The sequence below is a fragment of the Amblyraja radiata genome, chromosome 1 (assembly GCF_010909765.2).
Source record: "Amblyraja radiata isolate CabotCenter1 chromosome 1, sAmbRad1.1.pri, whole genome shotgun sequence".
Classification (NCBI taxonomy): Eukaryota; Metazoa; Chordata; class Chondrichthyes; order Rajiformes; family Rajidae; genus Amblyraja; species Amblyraja radiata.
Genome location: NC_045956.1, coordinates 101,320,563 through 101,336,457, shown reverse-complemented (window position 1 = coordinate 101,336,457; position 15,895 = coordinate 101,320,563). Strand labels below are relative to the sequence as shown.

Sequence of the window (15,895 nt, the reverse complement as noted above, 5' to 3'; positions counted from 1 at the left end):
TCGCAACCCTGTCGGTTTTAAAATCATAGTACCATTAATAAGCTGACTAATAATTACAAATGAAGGATTTGTAGCAGTGAGTCTGACCTGGATTGTGCAATTGCTGCATAGGATCAATAGACAATAGGTGCAGGAGTAGGCCATTCAGCCCTTCAAGCCAGCACCACCATTCACTGTAATCATGGCTGATCATGCACAATCAGTACCCCGTTCCTGCCTTCTCCCCAAATTCCTTGATTCTGCTATCTCTAAGAACTCTATCTAACTCTCTCTTCAAAGCATCCAGAGAATTGGCCTCCACTGCCCTCTGAGGCAGAGATTTCCAGATTCACAACTCTCTGGGTGAAAAGGTTTTTCCTCATCTCCATTCTAAATGGCTTACCCCTTATTCTTAAACTAGCCCCTGGTTCTGGACTCCTCCAACATTGGGACCATGTTTCCTGCATCTAGCATGTCCAATCCATTAATAATTTTATATGTTTCAATAAGATACCCTCTCATCCTTCTAAATTCCATTGTATACAAGCCCAGTTGCTCCATTCTTTCAACGTATATGACAGTCCCACCATCCCCGAATTAACCTTGTGAACCTACGCTGCACTCCCTCAATAGCAAGAATGTTCTTCCTCAAATTTGGAGACCGAAACTGCACACAATACTCCAGGTGTGGTCTCACTAAGGCCCTGTACAACTGCAGAAGGGCCTCTTTCCTCCTTTACTCAACTCCTCTTGTTATGAAGGCCAACATGTCATTAGCTTTCTTCACAGCCTGCTGAACCTGCATGCTTACTTTCAGTAACTGATGAACAAGGACATCCAGATCACGTTGTACTTCCCCTTTTCCTAACTTGACACCATTCAGATAATAATCTGCCTTCCTATTTTTGCCACCAAAGTCGATAACCTCACATTTATCCACATTAAACTGCATCTGCCATGCATCTGCCATGCATCTGCCCACTCACCCAACCTGTCCTACTTCTGTGTTTATTTATCCAGTTTTAGCAAGAGAGCTCGTTAATAATTTTCTCTACTTGCATCTGGTGTCCCCAAAAGATACATGCCTAGGCCTATCTTATTTTTCATCTAAATACGGCTTCATCACAAAATCAGCCAAAAGTGATGTCAATTTTAACAAGTGAGCTGGCGACATTCGGCTGTGAATTGGCTCTACCTCTCTAGACTGTCTCAAAATGGTCAGGCTGTTTTTTTGTTAAACACATGTTCAGTGTTAAGGAGACATCTTCACCAGGCAAATACTAAGTAAATTAAAATATTTGTTTCAAACTTACAAACTTACAAACCTGGCTGTTGTTAGAGTGTGGGAGAAAACTGGAGAAAACCAAGGACCAATGTGTTGGGGGGGGGGGGAGCGGCTGCATTGTGGGGCGGCAGACAGAAGAAAGGACTGTTCGGTGAAGCATTGTAATTTTGTTGGCGCCAGGACACGTGGCGACACTTGTTTACTGTCTAGGTGAGGTCTTGCTGTGATTTTACTGAGCTGTATGCAAAAACAAAGCATTTCACTGTACCTAGGTACATATGGTAATAAAGTATAATTGAATCATTGAACTGAAACTGAATTAGAATGCTGGCAACCTTGGGTCAAGAATGACTTTGGAGTGTTTGTCCACATCCCTTAGGTTTAGGTTTACATTAGGTCACATGCACCGAGGTACAGTGAAAATATTTGTTTTGTGTGCAATCCAATCAGATCAGATAATACCATAGATAAACAAATTCAAGCCAAACTCGGATACAAGCGAAAGCAAAGGGGAAGCTACAGAGTGCAGGATATAGTTCTCAGCATTATAGCGCATCAGTTCCATAGACAAAGTCCAACGTCTGCAATGGGATAGAGGTGAATCAGACAGTACCCTAGTTTATGAATAGGCCTCAAAACGGAGGGGAAGAAGTTGTTCCTGAGACTGGTGGTGCGTGCTTTCAAACTTCCCTACCTTCTGCCCGATGGGAGCAGGGAGAAGACTGAATGATGGGACCAGACAAGCCTTTGGTTATGTTGGCTGCTTTTCCGAGGCAGCGTGAAGTGTGGATGGAGTCAATGGTGGAAAGTCTGGTCTGTGTGATGGACAGCTTCATTCACAACTCTCTCCAATTTCTTGCAGTCTTGGGCAGAGCTGTTGCCAAACCAAGCTGTAATGCAACCCAACAGTATGCTCTCTGTGGTGGTTACTGGAGACATGTTGAATTTCCTCATTTTCCTCAGGAAATCGAGGCATTGGTGTGCCCTCTTGACTGGCGCATCAGCGTGGTTGGTCCACAACAGATCATTGGTAATATTATGCCAAGGAACTTGAAGCTCTCAACCACTTGCACTTCAGCACCGTTGAAGCTGCCATGTACTCCATCATGTTTCCTGAAGTCGATAACTAGCTTCTTCTTCTTGTTAACATTGTCAGAGAAGTATTATCCTGACACCATGTTACCAAGTTCCCTATCTCCTTCCTGTGCTCCATCTTGCCAGCCCACCACTGTGGTGCCATCTGAACACTTGTAGATAGAGTTTGAGCCAAGTTTAACAGTAGAACCATGAGTGTATTAGGGAGTGTTGTCGGGTACTGAGCACGCATACTTGTTGTGTACCATTGTTGAGAATTATTGTGGAGGAGGTGATGTCACCTATCCTCACAGGTTGAGGTCTGTGGGTAAGAAAGTTGACTTTCCAGGGGCAAAGAGGGAGCTGGGTCCAGAAGTTTGAAGGTGGGTTTAGATAAGATATGGTGTTGGAAGCAGAGCTGTTATCGATAGGTAGAAGTTTAAAGTAGGAGTTCTGATTGTCTGGGTGAATTTGGGTCCAAGGAGATACCAATTGTATCTGTCTTGTCTGAATCTGAATCCGTGACTTGTATCTGTCCACCTCCATAACAGATCCAAACGTCATTGCTGCCTCAACTCTGGTGGTGAAATCCCAATCCATGCTATTGTTAGCCTCTAAACCTGACAATTTCAGTACACTTCTGCTTGGCTACCCTGGTTCTACCCCCTGTTAACTAAAGATAAATCAAAGTTCAGCTCTCCATTAAGTAATTGCACCAACTCTTGTTCTCATCTCATTCTTTCCCATATGATCTTTTGTTTGCTTGCAATTAAAACCATGATTCAAAAATTCTTGTCCTTGTTTTCAAATTCTTCTCCATCTCTGTGACATATCCTCCAGCTCTATATTCCTCCAGGATAACGGTATTCCCAGATCTGGGCATATGTTCATCCCCAGACTTAATCTCTCAATCACCTGCAACCTTGCCTTACGTTTTCCTGACCATAAGTTCTGGAATTCTGTCCTGAAAATATTCTGTCTTTATATCTCTCATTTCTGCTTTTAACTAAGTTTTTCTAATACTCTAGCCAAGCTTCTGGATCTCTTGTGGCTCAGCGTCAAATTTTGTTTGCTAATTTTCGACCGAGTGCTTTGGGATATTTTGCCATGTTAAGGTTACCATACAAATGGTCTTACAAACATGTTGACAATCTATCAATTCTTTAGGTCAAAAGGATCAGTCGTGACACTATTGCAAATAATCGATCGTGCTTGCGTTCTGGAATCTGATGATTAGATGGAATTTTTGGACGTAGCTACCTTTTTAACATTGGATCTTTCTGTTTTTTAAAGCAGGCACTGTGCGTGGCCGCGGTAGAGGGGCAGCTGGCAACAGAGCAGCAGGACCTCGGGGATCGTACCTGGGTGGATATTCTGCAGGCAGAGGTATTTACAGCAGATATCATGAAGGGAAGGCCAAGCAACAGGACAAAGCGTATGAACTGATACCCAGCTTAGATCTGGCTTCAGTCAGTCCAGTCGCTATGAAACCTGGTGCAGGTTAGTAAAGGAAATGTTTTGCTAAACATTTACCTTAAAAATTGGAGAGAAAAAAAGTGGAAACATGTAGCTAATGTTTTAGGATTTTAAAATATTCCTTTAGGGTAACATATAATCCCAATTAAGTGAAAAGCTGTCACAATTGAAGTCCCATGGATTTCATATCAATTATTTTCTCACGGAAGCAGTAGGTCACCCAAGAGGGAAAGGATCTGCATTACATGTGGTTATGAATGGCTTACACCAGACTATCAGTGGTGCTACACATGTACTGGAGATTCGGGTTGCAAACTAGAAACAATCCGAACAACATTGCCAAGGCTTGAAATTCCACATAGAATTGACTGCCCCTCATAAATTGCCCCATAGCCTAGAAGTGAAATGATCCCATGTTGAATCTTGATCAAGTTGAGGTGAAATAAATAGTGACATCTTAATATTACAAAGCTCTATAGCCTAGATGAGAGATTTGGTCTACACTTGCCATGCTAGTAATCCTAAAATAATTACTGTTTAACCCTTTTTGCTGAGCATTTCCATTCACTTTGGTAACTGCTTTTTTTCAAGCATCCACTTTTTATTTTAAATGTGATTCTGGATTTTGTTTAAATAATAGCTTCTGGTGGAGTAATCCTTGTCTTATTAGCATCTAAATGGAAAAGAAAATTATGAATCTCCAGTCTGCTTTATTCTATCCACTATGTCTTAAATCTGCATCCTCAATTTACCCAGCTTGCTGACTAGTGAGGACATCTTTGTTCCTTATTTACTTTGTTAAAATGCATCGTATTTTGAAACTCCTCCAGTTTCATCTCATAATCTTGATTTCAATCACCGAAGATAAGTCCCGACCTAAAACACACCTATCCATGCTCTCCAGGGATGCTGCCTGACCCACTGAGTTACTCCAGCATTTTGTGTCTTTCCGTCATAATTCCTCTTGTTTGTCAGAGAACTGTAGCTTCCTATCTTCGGTCCTATCTTCGGTCCAGCCTGAAGGGTTCTCCATCCACCGCATGGACCGTACCCTGGCATCTGGGAAAGGGAGAGGAGGGGGCGTCTGCCTCATGGTCAACTCTGCGTGGTGTTCCGACGTGGCAGTCCTGTCCAACTCCTGCTCTCCACACCTGGAACATCTGGCGGTGAAGTGCCGTCCCTTCTACCTCCCGAGAGAATTCACCTCCGTTATCCTGACCGCGGGCTACATCCCACCCCAGGCAGACGTCCGTCTGGCACTGGAGGAGCTGCACGCCATGGTCAACAAACACCAGACGTCTTACCCCGAGGCATTTACCGCCATTGCTGGGGACTTCAATAAGGCGAACCTCAAGAAATCACTCCCCAACTTCCACCAACATGTCTCCTGCTGCACCAGAGGACCTAACACCCTCGACCACTGCTACACCACCATCAAGAATGCCTATCGTTCTATCCCTCGCCCTCACTTCGGTAAATCCGACCATACCGCGGTGCTGCTTCTTCCTGCCTACAGGCAGCAATTAAAGAGCGCACCCCCAGAAGTGAGGACAGTACAGAGCTGGTCGGGGGGGGCAGAAAAACAACTCCAGGACTGTTTGGAGTCTGTAGACTGGGCAATGTTCAAGGACTCGGCAACGGACTTGAACGAATATGCCACAGTCGTTACAGACTTCATAAAGAAATGTGTGGAGGACTACATCCCTACAAAAACCTTCCGAGTGTTTCCCAATCAGAAACCTTGGATGAACTTTGAGATCCGCACTCTCCTGAAGTCCAGACACAGGGCATTCACCTCCAATGATACAGTGGCCTACATGAAGACCAGATACGACCTTGGTAAGGCCATCAAAAAGGCCAAAAGGGACTTCTGCTCCAAACTGGAGGACGAGACAGATGTTCGGCAGCTGTGGCAGGGCCTGAATGCAATCACCTCCTACAAGGCAAAACCAGGAGGCAGCTCGAATGTCGGTGTAACATCACTCCCTGACGAGCTCAATGCGTTTTACAGGGTTACAGGGTTTCCTTTATTGTCATTCAGACCGAAGTCTGAACGAAATTTCGTGCCTGCAGTCATACATACATACAATACAATAAAAAAACAACAATAAACACATATTAACATCCACCACAGTGAGTCCACATAGCACCTTCTCACTGTGATGGAGGCAAAAGTCTTAGGGCTGCAGTCTCTTCCCTCCTCTTCTCTCTCTGCGCTGAGGCGATACCCCACCGGGCGATGTAGCAAACAGTCCCGCGGCTCAAACACCGCGCCCCGGGGTGGTCGAAGCTGCCGTCCACCAGTCCTGCTGACACAGCCGCTGGCCCGCGGCCGAACCCCGGACTCAGGTCACCGCCGCCAGAACGCCATCCCAGCCACCGGAGCACCGTTCCAGCCCCGAGCCGGATCGCCCTCACGTGAGTGCCGTTACTGTCTCAGCCTCGCGCCAGGCCGCCCCGACATGGGCGCCGCTCCTCCCTCGGGCTGGGCTGGGCAGCCCCGACATGGGCGCCGCTCCTCCCTTGGGCTGGGCCGTCCAAACATGTGCGCCGCTCCTCCCTCGGGCTGGGAGCGCCGCACCTCCCCGAGCTCGGCCACTCCGACGGGCTTTGGCAAGGAGAATACTGATGTGCCTTCCCGATCCCCCATTCGCTGTGATGGCATTTCAGTCTCAGTCACAGAGGCCAATGTCAGGAAATCCTTCAGAGGGGTGAACCCCCGAAAAGCACCTGGTCCTGATGGTATACCCGGTCGTGTTCTAAAAACCTGTGCGGACCAACTGGCGGGAGTTTTTACAGACATTTTCAAGCTCTCACTTCTGAGTTCTGAGGTCCCCACCTGCTTTAAAAGGGCATCAATTATACCAGTGCCCAAGAAGAGTAAGGTGACATGCCTCAATGACTATCGACCAGTGGCACTAACGCCGGTGGTGATGAAGTGCTTTGAGAGGTTGATCATGGAGCAAATCAACTCCTACCTCGACAAAAACCTGGACCCACTCCAGTTCACGTACCGCCACAACAGATCAACGGTGGATGCGATCTCGCTGGCCCTCCACTCCGCACTGGACCACTTGGACAACAAAAACTCGTATGTCAGGCTGCTATTCATTGATTACAGCTCGGCATTTAACACAATCATCCCCTCCAAACTGGTTACCAAACTCACAGAACTGGGTCTTTGCGCATCCCTCTGCAACTGGATCCTCGACTTCCTCATCCACAGACCACAGTCTGTTCGTATTGGTGGAAATGTGTCAGCCTCGATAACAATCAGCATGGGAGCACCTCAAGGCTGCGTGCTCAGCCCCCTGCTGTACTCACTCTATACCCATGACTGCGTAGCGAACCACAGTGCGAACTCCATCATCAAGTTCGCTGACGACACCACTATTGTGGGGCGTATCACTGATGGGGATGAGTCAGAATACAGAAGAGAGATCGAGCAACTGTCCATATGGTGCCAGCGCAATAACCTGGCCCTCAACACCAGCAAAACCAAGGAACTGATTGTGGACTTTGGAAGGAGTAGGAGGGGGACCCACAGCCCCATTTATATCAGCGGGTCAACGGTTGAAAGGGTCAAGAAATTCAAATTCCTGGGCGTGCACATCTCTGAAGATCTTTCCTGGTCCGAGAACACTAACGCAATTATCAAAAAAGCTCATCAGCGCCTCTACTTCCTGAGAAGATTACGGAGAGTCGGATTGTCAAGGAAGACTCTCTCTAACATCTACAGGTGCACAGTAGAGAGCATGCTGACCGGTTGCATCGTGGCTTGGTTCGGCAATTTGAGCGCCCTGGAGAGGAAAAGACTACAAAAAGTAGTAAACACTGCCCAGTCCATCATCGGCTCTGACCTTCCTTCCATCGAGGGGATTTATCGTAATTGCTGCCTCAAAAAGGCTGGCAGTATCTTCAAAGACCCACACCATCCTGGCCACACACTCATCTCCCTGCTACCTTCAGGTAGAAGGTACAGGAGCCTGAAGACTGCAACAACCAGGTTCAGGAATAGCTACTTCCCCACAGCCATCAGGCTATTAAACCTGGCTCGGACAAAACTCTGATTATTAATAACCACTTTCTGTTATTTGCACTTTACCAGTTTATTTATTCATGTGTGTATATATTTATATCATGGTATATGGACACATTTATCTGTAGTATTTGTAGTAAATGCCTACTATTTTCTGTGTGCTTAAGCAAAGCAAGAATTTCATTGTCCTATACAGGGACACATGACAATAAACTCACTTGAACTTGAACTTTCCTTTGGAAATGTGCCCTATTTAATCACAGCTGGTCCCTGTCCTGGGAACATTGGAGACATTATGAAAACCTTTAGTAATAAAACTACTCCAATAATAGATGGGATTCTTAACAAGTACACTTTCCTCATTCTGTGACCTTATTATCTACACCAGCAATACTATCCTCCTTTCCTGCTTTGTTAGCTTGTCTTCCTGCTTTATAAAAATAAAATGTAGAAATTTGTAAGTTCAAGAGAGAGTTAGATTTAACTCTTAGGGCTAAAGGAATCAAGGGATATGGGGAAAAAGATTTGGACACACTAGAGGGAGGAAACATGCTCCCGATGTTGGGGGAGTCCAGAACCAGGGGCCACAGTTTAAGAATAAGGGGTAAGAGATGAGGAAGCATTTTTTCACACAGAGAGTTGTGAGTCTGTGGAATTCTCTGCCACAGAGGGCGGTGGAGGCAGGTTCTCTGGATACTTTCAAGAGGGAGCTAGTTAGGGCTCTTAAGGATAGTTGAGTCAGGGGATATGGGGAGAAGGCAGGAACGCGGTACTGATTGTGGATGATCAGCCATGATCATATTGAATGGTGGTGCTGGCTCGAAGGGCCGAATGGCCTACTCCTGCACCTATTTTCTATGTTTCTACGTTTCTATCCTCTTCTGATCCTTTTAACATTTTCTTTTTCCATTTAGAGGATTCTGCCTCTTAATCTTCATCCCAAAATGCATCAAATTTATCACCATCCCTTGTGTTTCATGACATCTAACTACCTGAAGTAAATTAGTCCATTTTACATTTACTAATACTCCATGTGTTTATATTCTAAATTTTCATGTTGTGTATTCCAGCAGATCAGTTATATACTTAAAAAAGCCATAGTTCCAACATTTCATCGTCTTCCTTTGGAAAACAAACATTTCCACTACATTCCTTAATCCATGATTCAATATTCCTTTCCATGGTGGCCATTTCAATGTGGCCACAATTTAAGAGGGCAAAAAGTGCTAGAGTAACTCAGAAGGTCAGGCAGCAAGTATCTGCTGAGTTACTCCAGCAGTTTGTGTCCTTTTGTGGATTAACCAGTGTCTGCATTCTTTGTTTCCACAATTCAGGAGCCTCTATACTCCTCATCCCACCAGCTTCTTTCCCTTACTATGTTTTTTTACCTTTACCCAATGGATTCTTACATCTTCCCATAACTATACTTCATTTGCCTTCTCCTGTGCTGGTTCAGATGCTTTGAAAATGTAACTCATATACCATCCCTTGAGCCACACAGTTGTTTTATTTATCTTCATATTTCTGCTCTTGCTAGGGCATTGATCTGGGAGTAAGCTGGGTTTACTACCTTTTGACATTCTTTAGTTAGTTTTCTATCTCCCTATATTGTGCATTGACTTCTACCATGACTGCTATCTCTTCATTCTCCCACCTCATCCCCATTAACCCCGCAGAATGTCCTGCAGTCACTCTTTGACACATTTGACTCTAACAATGGCGATATGGATTATCATCTTGGAGTCACAATTGTGGCAGAAATGTATGTGTGCCCCTAATGATTTTAATCCCCATTCGCTATAGCCCTTCCACCCCTGTGTCTAGCTGTGCCACAATTTAACTTTAGTTATGTTCTCTTGAGAAGCCCAGGGGGGGGGAACAATTCTAAGTGTCTACCCTATCTGTGCATCTCAGAATTTTATATACTTCTATCAGGTCTCCACTCAACCTCCATCGCTAAAGAAAAAACAATCCAAGACAATATACAAGGGGAGAAGGCAGTACACCGTGCCTGCATTCTCCCCTTATTCCCTGACTCTGCTATCTTTAAGAGCCCTATCAAGCTCTCTCTTGAAAGTATCCAAAGAACTGGCCTCCACCGCCCTCTGAGGCAGAGAATTCCACAGTTTCACAACACTCTGTGTGGAAAAAGTGTTTCCTCATCTCCGTTCTAAATGCCTTATTAAAACCCTTATTCTTAAACTGTGGCCCCTGGTTCTGGACTCCCCCAACATTGGGAACATGTTTCCTGCCTCTAGCATTTCCAAATCCTTAATAACCTTATATGTTTCAATAAGATTTCCTTTCATCCTTCTAAATTCCAGAGTATACAAGCCCAGCCGCTCCATTCTCTCAGCATATGACAGTCCCGCCATCCCGGGAATTAACCTTGTGAACCAACCATGCACTCCCTTAATAGCAAGAATGTCCTTCCTCAAATTAGAGGATCAAAACTGCACACAATACTCCAGGTGTGGTCTCACTAGGGCCCCATACAACTGCAGAAGGACCTCTTTGTCGCTATACTCAACTCCTCTTGTTATAATGGCCTGCATTCACTTTCTTCACATAGAAACATAGAAAACATAGAAAATAGGTGCAGGAGTAGGCCATTCGGCCCTTCGAGCCTGCACCGCCATTCAATATGATCATGGCTGATCATCCAACTCAATATCCTGTACCTGCCTTCTCTGCATACCCCCTGATCCCTTTAGCCACAAGGGCCACATCTAACTCCCTCTTAAATATAGCCAATGAACTGGCCTCAACTACCTTCTGTGGCAGAGAATTCCCGAGATTCACCACTCTCTGTGTGAAAAATGTTTTTCTCATCTCGGTCCTAAAAGATTTCCCCCTTATCCTTAAACTGTGACCCCTTGTTCTGGACTTCCCCAACACCGGGAACAATCTTCCTGCATCTAGCCTGTCCAACACCTTAAGAATTTTGTAAGTTTCTATAAGATTCCCCCTCAATCTTCTAAATTCTAGCGAGTACAAGCCGAGTCTATCCAGTCTTTCTTCATATGAAAGTTCTGACATCCCAGGAATCAGTCTGGTGAACCTTCTCGGTACTCCCTCTATGGCAAGAATGTATTTCCTCAGATTAGGATACCAAAACTGTACGCAATACTCCAGGTGTGGTCTCACCAAGACTCTGTACAACTGCAGTAGAACCTCCCTGCTCCTATACTCAAATCCTTTTGCTATGAATGCTAACATACCATTCGTTTTCTTCACTGCCTGCTGCACCTGCATGCCTACTTTCAATGACTGGTGTACCATGACACCCAGGTCTCGTTGCATATCTCCTTTTCCTAATCGGCCACCATTCAGACAATAGTCTACTTTCCTGTTTTTGCCACCAAAGTGGATAACCTCACATTTATCCACATTATACTGCATCTGCCATGCATTTGCCCACTCACCCAGCCTATCCAAGTCACCCTGCAGCCTCCTAGCATCCTACTCACAGCTAACACCGCCCCTCAGCTTCGTGTCATCCGCAAACTTTGAGATGTTACATTCAATTCCCTTGTCCAAATCATTAATATATATTGTAAATAGCTGGGGTCCCAGCACTGAGCCTTGCGGCACCCCACTAGTCACTGCCTGCCATTCTGAAAAGGACCTGTTTACTCCTACTCTTTGCTTCCTGTCTGCCAGCCAGTTCTCTATCCACATCAATACTGAACCCCCAATCACTGCCTGTTGTACCTGCATGCTTACTTTCATTGACTGATGAACAAGGACCCCCAGATCCCGTTGTACTTCCCCTTTTCCCAACTTGACACCATTTAGATAATAATCTGCCTTCCTGTTTTTGCTACTCACCAGCCCACTCACCCAACCTGTCCAAGTCACCCTGCATTCTCATAGCATCCGCCTCACAGTTCACACTGCCACCCAGCTTTGTGTCATCTGCAAATTTGCTAATGTTACTTTGAATCCCTTCATCTTAATCATTGATGCATATTGTAAATAGCTGCGGTCCCAGCATCGAGCCTTGCGGTACCCCACTAGTCACTGCCTGCCTTTCTGAAAGGGACCCATTAATCCCTATTCTTTGTTTCCTATCTGCCAACCAATTTTCTATCCATGTCAGCACTCTACCCCCAATTCCATGTGCCCTAATTTTGCCCACTAATCTCCTATGTGGGACCTTATCAAATGCTTTCTGAAAGTCCAGGTACACTACATCCACTGGTTCTCCCTTGTCCATTTTTCTGGTTACATCCTCAAAAAATTCCAGAAGATTAGTCAAGCATGATTTCCCCTTCGTAAATCCATGCTGACTTGGACCCACATAATAAATTCCTTGTTCCCCATAATAAATTCACCTTTTTCAGTCTTCAAGTGTCCAACTTTGGTCTTAACTTTGTTTCCCCTTCACATACCTAAAGAAGCTTTTACTATCCTCCTTTATATTCTTGGCTTAAGTCTATCCAATATCCACGTAGCCAATATAGCCAATCTAGGCGGTGTTCTGGTAAACAGCTTCTAAAGGAAGGATCCCACTGCCTTTCAGTAAATATCTTTATTGCTATCAAAATGAGTGACTTTAAATTGTACGATTGAAAAACACCGGATTGATAGAGGGAAAGTATCATGGCTATTTTAATTCTTTCTCGGATTCTGCAGACTGTATTAAAGTTAGTCATTTCAGTCTTGGCCGTTCGTTCCCCTTTTCAATTAATATTAAAGTTGAATGATATTATATTATGTCTGCAATGTCTTTGATTTTTCTCTGCCATTTGTTACATGGCCATTTCTTTATTGATCATGCTACTCATCTCATATTTGTACTGTGTGAGTAATTGCAAACAGTAGAAAATAAACCATTGAAAGTTTCCCAATAACCCTCTGTGGCTCCTGTAGCCATTGATCAATCACGACAAGGACTACAAAGCTGGTGCCAGTGAAATATGATGAAAACACAAGAGAGAATGCAGTGGTCTATTTACAGGCTGCTTTCTGCGTCTGAATTACATTTTATCTGTATCCAGTATTCAAAGTTATTTTTCATGTTCTTTGCTAGGTTCTTTTAAAATCCTTTTGTGTAATTATATATGTCAAGAAATTGCATTATAGTAATATTATAGCTAGTGATTTGAAAAATGGATTCTAATCTGTTTTAAATGTATTTTATCTGATTTCAGTGGCCATCCCTTCCATTGGACCCCAATATCAAGTGTTTCAGGCAGCTCCGGGCACTAAGCTAATGGAAGAAAACAAAATGCATCCAATGGAACATGTTCTTAATCCTATTGCTGTTCAAACTGATCCAAACGGAGCACCGATCACCCCTCCGCCTTTTCAGGTTATTTAAAAAACTACTTTTCCTTTTAAGGATGAAATTTTAGACTTTTTTTCCTCTCATAGTCAGAGGTTAATACAGGTGTGGAAATAGGCACCTCGGCCCAACTTGTCCACACCGGCCAACTATGTCCCAGCTACACTAGTCCCACTTACCTGCGCTTGGTCCATATCCCTCCAAACATGTCCTATCCATGTACCTGTCTAATTGTTTCTTAAACGATGGGATAGTCCCAGCCTCAACTACCTCCTCTGGCAGCTTGTTCCATACACTCACCACCCTTTGTGTGAAAATGTTACCCCTCAGTCTTCTATTAAATCTTTTCCCTTTCACCATAAGCCTATGTCCTCTGGTCCTCGATTCCTTCACTCTGGGCAAGAGTATGCATCTAACCGATCTATTCCTCATGATTTTGTACACCTCGATAAGATCACCCCTCATCCTCCTGCGTACCATGGAATAGAGACCCAGCCTACTCAACCTGAAACGTCACCCATTCCTTCTTTCCAGAGATGCTGCCTGAACCGCTGAGTTACTCCAGCATTTTGTGTCTACTCAACCTCTTGTGGCAACATCCTCGTAAATCTTTTCTGAACCCTTTCAAGCTTGACAATATCTTTCCTATAACATGGTGCCCAGAACTGAACACAATATTCTAAATGCAGTCTTACCAATATCTTATACAACTACAACATGACCTCCCAACTTCTACACTCAATACTCTTACTATTGAAGGCTAAAGTGCCAAAAGCCTTTTTGACCACCTTATCCACCTGCGACTCGACCTTCAAGGAACCATGCACCTGTACTCCTAGATCCCTCTGCTCTACAACACTACCCAGAGGTCCACCATTTACTGTGTAGGTCCTGCCCTTGTTTGACATCCCAAAATGCAACACCTCACACTTCTCTGTATTAAATTCCATCAACCATTCCTCTGCCTACCTGGCTAATCGATCCAGATCCTGCTGCAATCTTTCACAACCATCTTCACTATCTGCAAAACCACTCACTTTTGTATCGTCAGCAAACTTGTTAATCTTGCTCTGTATGTTCTCATCTAAATCATTGATGTAGATGACAAACAGTAACGGGCCCAGCACCGAACCCTGAGTTACAGTCTTTCAGTCCAAGAAGCAACCTTTCACCACCCTCTGCTTTCTTCCAAGGAGCCAATTTGCTATCCATTCAGCTATATCTCCTTGGATCCCATGCGATCTAACCATCCAGAGGAGCCTACCATGTGGAGCCTTGTTGAATGCCTTACTGAAATCCATGTACACAGCATCTACAGCTCTGCCCTCATCGACCTTTTTGTTCACGTCTTCATAAAAATCAATCAGATTTGTGAGACACGACCTCCCATGTACAAAACCATGCTGACTATCTCCATTCAGCCCTTGCCCATCCAAGTGCCTGTATAACCTATCCCTCAGAATACAGATGTTAAACTCACCGGCCTATAGTTCCCAGCATTTTCCCTGCTGCCCTTCATGAAAAGAGGCACAACATTTGCCACTCTCCAGTCTTCCGGCTCCTCTCCTGTATTTAAGGACAACTCGTAAATTTCAACCATGGCTCCCGCAATTTCCTCTCTAGTTTCCCGCAATGTCCTCGGATACATCTGATCAGGCCGTAGAGATTTGTTTACCTTCATACACAACAGTACCTTCAGTACTTCTTCGACGATAACACTGACTGCTCTCGACACTTCCATTTACTGCCCCAAGTTCCTCCGTCGTACTGTTGTTCTTCTCGGTAAATACAGAGGAGAAATACTCATTGAGGACCTTGCCCATTTCCTGTGGCTCCACACAGAGGTGACCACTTTGATTCCTGAGAGGTCCCATTCTCTCTCTAGTTACCCTCTTCCCCCTTATCTATTTAGTACTAAAAGTCTCATCTTGTTTCTATCTATCTAACTATGCGCGCGTAGGTGATCTGGGACATACGGCAAAACGGTACATGGTAGCGCTAAATCTTTTGCACCACCTTACTCACATTTGTCCTGTGGTCGTTCCTATAAACTTTCGTTCAGATTGATGTTATATTTCACATGTTATTCATAATTTTTAACTTAAAAAATTCAAGTTTAAGAAGAATTTAACAGCTAAATCCTTGCTGGCCTAGCGTGCAACAAAGTTGCATACAAAATTGCAATCGAGGAACACTCAGTCCTTCCAGCAAGTTTTTTACCTGAACAGGAGGGGAGAGGGGGCAATTGCATTCTTTTTTTAAAGTCCTCGAAGCAAGAGGAGGAGGAGGCAGTGCTGAGGATATGTCCCTGCACAGTTGGGGGCTATGGGTGAGTGCTGAAATATGGGGGACCTGGTGAGTGGTAGAATATTGTGTTGGGGAATGGGTTGCGATGGGGGACCAGGCCTCCCATGTGACCCGTTGGGCCCCACTTAGTTTAGTGTATTTATAAAATCTGGGATTGTCCTCAATGCTACCCACCAGAGCTATCTCCTGGCCCCTTTTTGCCCTTCTGATCTCCTTTTTCAGTTTACTCCTTGGGTCCCAAAACTTCTCCAGGGAGGGACGATCCTAGCTGCCTATACCTGTCCCATGCATCCTTGTTTTTGACGTACACCTCAATTTCCCTCGTCAGCCAAGCTTCCTTTACGTTTGCCTGCTTTGCCCTTCACTCTAATGAGTACATATCCTGAGCTTTTGTCAGCACATTTTTAAAAACATCCCACTTGGCCGATGTTACTTTCACCTCAAA

At 44.6% G+C, this 15,895-nt stretch overlaps 1 protein-coding gene across 16 annotated transcripts in view; it reads left to right on the top strand.

Moving 5' to 3' along the window:
* The window catches only part of rbm47 (RNA binding motif protein 47), a 219,612-nt gene that overhangs the window by 197,137 nt on the left and 6,580 nt on the right, over positions 1–15,895 (top strand). For 12 of the 16 annotated variants that reach the window (XM_033027537.1, XM_033027484.1, XM_033027459.1 and 9 more), the window contains 2 exons: positions 3,632–3,838; positions 13,010–13,170. In XM_033027537.1, coding sequence (XP_032883428.1) covers positions 3,632–3,838; positions 13,010–13,170 — 368 coding nt within the window. The remainder of the gene's footprint in view (positions 1–3,631; positions 3,839–13,009; positions 13,171–15,895) is intronic. The other 4 variants (XM_033027450.1, XM_033027551.1, XM_033027544.1 and 1 more) reach the window with 4 other exon arrangements.